The sequence below is a fragment of the Hordeum vulgare genome, chromosome 5H, assembly GCF_904849725.1.
Source record: "Hordeum vulgare subsp. vulgare chromosome 5H, MorexV3_pseudomolecules_assembly, whole genome shotgun sequence".
Taxonomy (NCBI): domain Eukaryota; kingdom Viridiplantae; phylum Streptophyta; class Magnoliopsida; order Poales; family Poaceae; genus Hordeum; species Hordeum vulgare.
The window spans coordinates 548,504,485-548,508,786 of NC_058522.1; the positions used below are offsets into that span (position 1 = coordinate 548,504,485).

The 4,302-nt window shown below is 45.9% G+C and overlaps 1 protein-coding gene across 1 annotated transcript; it reads left to right on the plus strand.

The window, feature by feature from the left end:
- The first annotated feature begins 1,986 nt into the window (after positions 1 to 1,986).
- On the plus strand, positions 1,987 to 3,986 carry LOC123397235 (tryptophan synthase alpha chain-like). The gene is made up of 7 exons (XM_045091865.1): positions 1,987 to 2,235; positions 2,342 to 2,663; positions 2,764 to 2,840; positions 2,963 to 3,040; positions 3,159 to 3,236; positions 3,359 to 3,418; positions 3,520 to 3,986. The coding sequence occupies exons 1-7, from the start codon at positions 1,987 to 1,989 to the stop codon at positions 3,652 to 3,654; spliced, it is 999 nt and encodes a 332-aa protein (XP_044947800.1). The 3' UTR covers positions 3,655 to 3,986.
- Positions 3,987 to 4,302: the final 316 nt, after the last annotated feature.

Here is a 4,302-nt window from a genome sequence, read left to right on the forward strand (position 1 = left end):
ATTACAAGTTGTAATGCCTCCATGTAATGATGTGCAAATTGTAGGAGAAATTGTATATATACATGTGTATGTGTGAACGGTGGTGCAAGAAATTCTATATATATATATATATATATATAATCAGCTCTACAAAAAATTCTATTTTTATATATGCATAACGTGTACAATATATAGTAGCATAAAATATGTTTGAAATGAAAAAGAATTAAATGGAAAACACAAATATAAAAGGAAAAATAAACCAGAAACCTCTAAACCTTTTAGTCCCGGTTGGTGTAAGGCCCCCAACCCCCGGCACGGGCTCATGCCACGTGGTGGGCTTTCGGTCCCGGTTTGTGACAAACCGGCACTAAAGGGGAGGGGGGGCTTGAGTCCCCATCCTTTAGTGCCGGTTGCAGAACCAGCACTAAAGGTCCTTATGAACCGGGACTATTGCCTGATTCTGCACTAGTGTTGCCATCTAACCCGGACCCATATTAACTATTCGGCGTATGGTATGTGTCGATTCCCTCCCTTCCCCACGCCCTTGCGGTGTCGCTTCTTTCCCCTATTTCATTAGGTTTCGAGGGCAGGGACGATCATCCTTTTTTGTGCACGGATTCGATGATTGGGGACTTTTTTGCGCATGAATTCGTCGATTGGTGATCTTGACCAGCACATGAATGCCTGATTGTCCAGATTTCAGTGGGGAATTGAGGGCAGTATGATGAACACCTAATTGTATGGGAAGGCGAAGTTGGTATGATGGATAGTGTCATCTTGACTATCATAAAAACAGGTGTGGATTTAATATTGCTATTTGAAAAGTATTTATTTTTGAAGAAAACTCTAAACTTCCACTAATTTATTAATGACATTTACTAAAATTTGACAATGGCTATCTGGAATTTTGTATGCACCAGCCTGATTTTTATGTCACAGAACATATACATGAAACTGTAGTTTGTAGTACTAAATTTTGAGTTAAGCGTTGCTACAGGGATGCCATATACTGGTTGACTGATCTTTGAATGGCACTGCGCATCGAACCATGCATCGGTATTAGTTAGTGTTGCACAAATTTAGAGTTGAACAAGTCGTGGTGCACTAAACTTTTATGCTCTTTTGATGCTTTGAATCTGTTAATTGCACACAGTGTCAATGTAGACCTGTTTAGTATGCCTTTTGATGTTATGTTCTGCTATGTTACGCACTGGATTTAATTTGTATGCTCTCCTCTCTCTTTACCACAAAAAAGTTTTTTAGTAATATGTAAGCATATTATGTATGCTATGACAGTATATAGAACAGAAGACACTTCATGCCACTTTTGAACCTTAATATGTTAGGGGGTCCTCTCTTACCAATGCATAAGACAAGGATGGTTTGTGCAATAATTCGGATGCGGATCCTTTCTGAATTGACAACCAACATGTCACATGCGGGACTGTTTTGTAGTCAACTGTTATAACAATCGAGTTTATGTATGAGTTTTGTGGGGTTTTCAAGTTTATGTATGACTTTGTTGATTTCGAACAAGTTGTTGTATCGTAGGAGTAATTAACTCAAAAGAAAACTAAAAAGAAATTGTATGCATGAATCATCATGTAAGATCAACGGATTATAGGATCGATTGAGACGTAACGAAATCTCAGTCCACTGATACTTAGCAAAACTGTAGTAAAAGAAGATGTAAGACGTGGTCGGACTTCAGACGGCACATTTATGTGGCCGCGTACGGTTAGGGCTCATGGTGGAGATGGAATCAACCCCACCATTAGTTTACTCGTAGCCGCGTCTGTGTTTTCCTCTCTGCCGCCGGCCGCCGGCCGCGGTTGCTGCTATATAAACGGACGCGCACCAGCACTTCACTCGCCGCGTCCGGAAAAGTCGAAGTGTTCTCTCTGCTGCTCGTGTGTAGTACTAGTATATCTTACCCAACCCACCCACCTCCCCCACACAGTGACGTCGGTTGAATTCGTACCCGCCGTCGGTCGCGCTATCTGCATGTGTTTCGCGCTCAAGGCGTCTTCCCCGGCTCCGTCGTTGAGCCACCCCATGCGTCGCGGCACGGTGGCCGCGGTGGCGGTGCCTGCGCCGGGCAGGCCCGTAGTCAGAACAATCGCCGCGGCGGCGGTGATGTCGCTGGAACCGGCGGTGACTGTGCCCGCGCCCGCGCTTGCTGCCAGGCCCGCGGCCGGCAAGCGCGGCCTGTCGGTGGCAGAGGCCATGTCTGGTGTCAGGGCGAATGGCAAGGTATCGTGCGCCGAACGTTCTAAGCCCAGTTCATTTCGCAGCATGCATGCATGGACGTAAAAGATCGATGCTAATCGACCAAGGGTTTCCTGTTGCGCGCGCGCAGACAGCGTTCATCCCGTACATCACCGCCGGCGACCCCGACCTGGCGACCACGGCGGAGGCGCTCAGGCTCCTCGACAGCCTCGGCGCCAACGTCATCGAGCTCGGCTTGCCCTGCTCTAACCCCTCCGCCGACGGGCCGGTGATCCAGGCATCAGCTGCGCGTGCGTTGGCGGCCGGCGCGACCACGGACGCCGTGCTGTCGATGCTGAAGGAGGTGACGCCGGAGCTCTCCTGCCCCGTGGTCATCTTCTCTTACTTCAACCCTATCGTGCGCCGTGGGACGGGGAGTTTCGCCGCGGCTGCCAAAGAAGCCGGTGTGAAAGGTAATTAACTCGGTCATTAGCAATCTAAATATTTTAACCCACGTTGACAATTAGTACGTACAATGGAGTTTTTGATTCGCACTTGTTACGTGTACTCCAGGCATTATCATACCCGACCTTCCATACGACGAGATGCATGCTTTCAGGAAAGAAGCCATCAAGAACAAACTAGAGCTGGTACGCGTGCATATCGGTCCATGCCCCTATTATACAATATACAATATATAATGCAATGGTAATAGAAGTCAGGATTAAGGCAGTAAATAAACAAGCTATATTTTTTCAATAAATGATTGTAGATCCTCCTTACAACACCAGCTACGCCATCAGAGAGGATGAAAGAAATCACAAGAGCTTCGGAAGGGTTTGTTTACCTTGTAAGTTGTAGAAACACATGCATAAAATCCTAGTAGCTTCTAAATCCAATTCTGGCTTTGTGGTCAAGATATCATGACTAACATTTCAGTCCCCTACTTAATTGCATTAATTATGCAGGTAAGTGTCGTTGGTGTTACAGGAGCCAGGGCGACCATAAATCCATGTGTGAAGAATCTTCTTCAGGAGATTAGGCAGGTTTGTAAAAAGATTTTTAAAACCATCAAATCTTCTCTCTTAACCAGGAAAAAATAGTGGCAATTTCCCCCTTGTTATGTCCAAAATATCATCGGTCACATTTCTTTTGTCATTGTCAGCAGGTCACAGACAAGGCAGTGGCGGTCGGCTTTGGCATATCGACATCGGAACATGTTAACCAGGTAGATAACACACTACATGATTCACCAACAATTTGTAATCTTGATGGAAACATCCCAATAAGTTAATTGTATTTCTCATCTTAACTTATGAATGGACACAGATTGCCGAGTGGGGTGCAGATGGAGTGATCATTGGAAGTGCAATGGTGAAACAGTTGGGTGAAGCAAATTCTCCAAGAGAAGGACTAAAGAGGCTCGATGTATATGCCAGAAGTTTGAAGAATGCACTCCCATGATATGCAATTAAAATAGTTAATTATTTAGCGTGGCGAGCCATCATGATGGTCAAAATTTAAACCGGTAGAAGGTAGAAGGTATTTGTCAATTTTGTGTGGCAAAAAGAGACTAGTGTTTACTTTTATAGTTAGTGTTTGCATTTTCTTTTGTTTCTTTGTTGTGTTTAATCAGGAGTGTTATTATCGAGGGAATAAAATAATTACAATGCGATGTTTTGGTGGGCTTGCTACCCTTGAAACATACCTGGCCAAACAGGCCGGCCCGGCCGTAAATGGCACGGCATGGCCCGTCCAGGCACGAATATTAGCTGGGCAGTGCCGTGCCAGCCCATGTGCGCAGCCTCCTGGCCCAGGCACAACACGGAAGCTAAACGGTCCAGCCCGTCGGCACGCTAAGCACGATTTTAGGCCTTTTTTAGGTAGTTTTTGTGCTGATTTTAGCACATTAGGCTATTTTTATGTTATATATATAAATGTAAATAAAAAATAAAAAATGTAAACGGGTCGTGCCGTGTCGCCCCGCGTGCCCAGTCTTCAGGCCCATGCACGGTCCGAGGCGGGTTGCGTGCCTGGCACGGGCCCGTTTAAGTCGTGTCGTGCCCGGCCCATGGCGTGCCGTGCCGGCGGGCTCGCAGGTCGGCCTGTTTA

Bases quoted from the DNA above. Each gene is read 5' to 3' on its own strand.
- LOC123397235 (XM_045091865.1), top strand. From the start codon at position 1,987: ATGTGTTTCGCGCTCAAGGCGTCTTCCCCGGCTCCGTCGTTGAGCCAC. The intron at 3,041-3,158 runs GTAAGTTGTAGA...TTAATTATGCAG, and splicing joins CGGAAGGGTTTGTTTACCTT to GTAAGTGTCGTTGGTGTTAC. The intron at 3,237-3,358 runs GTTTGTAAAAAG...CATTGTCAGCAG, and splicing joins TTCTTCAGGAGATTAGGCAG to GTCACAGACAAGGCAGTGGC.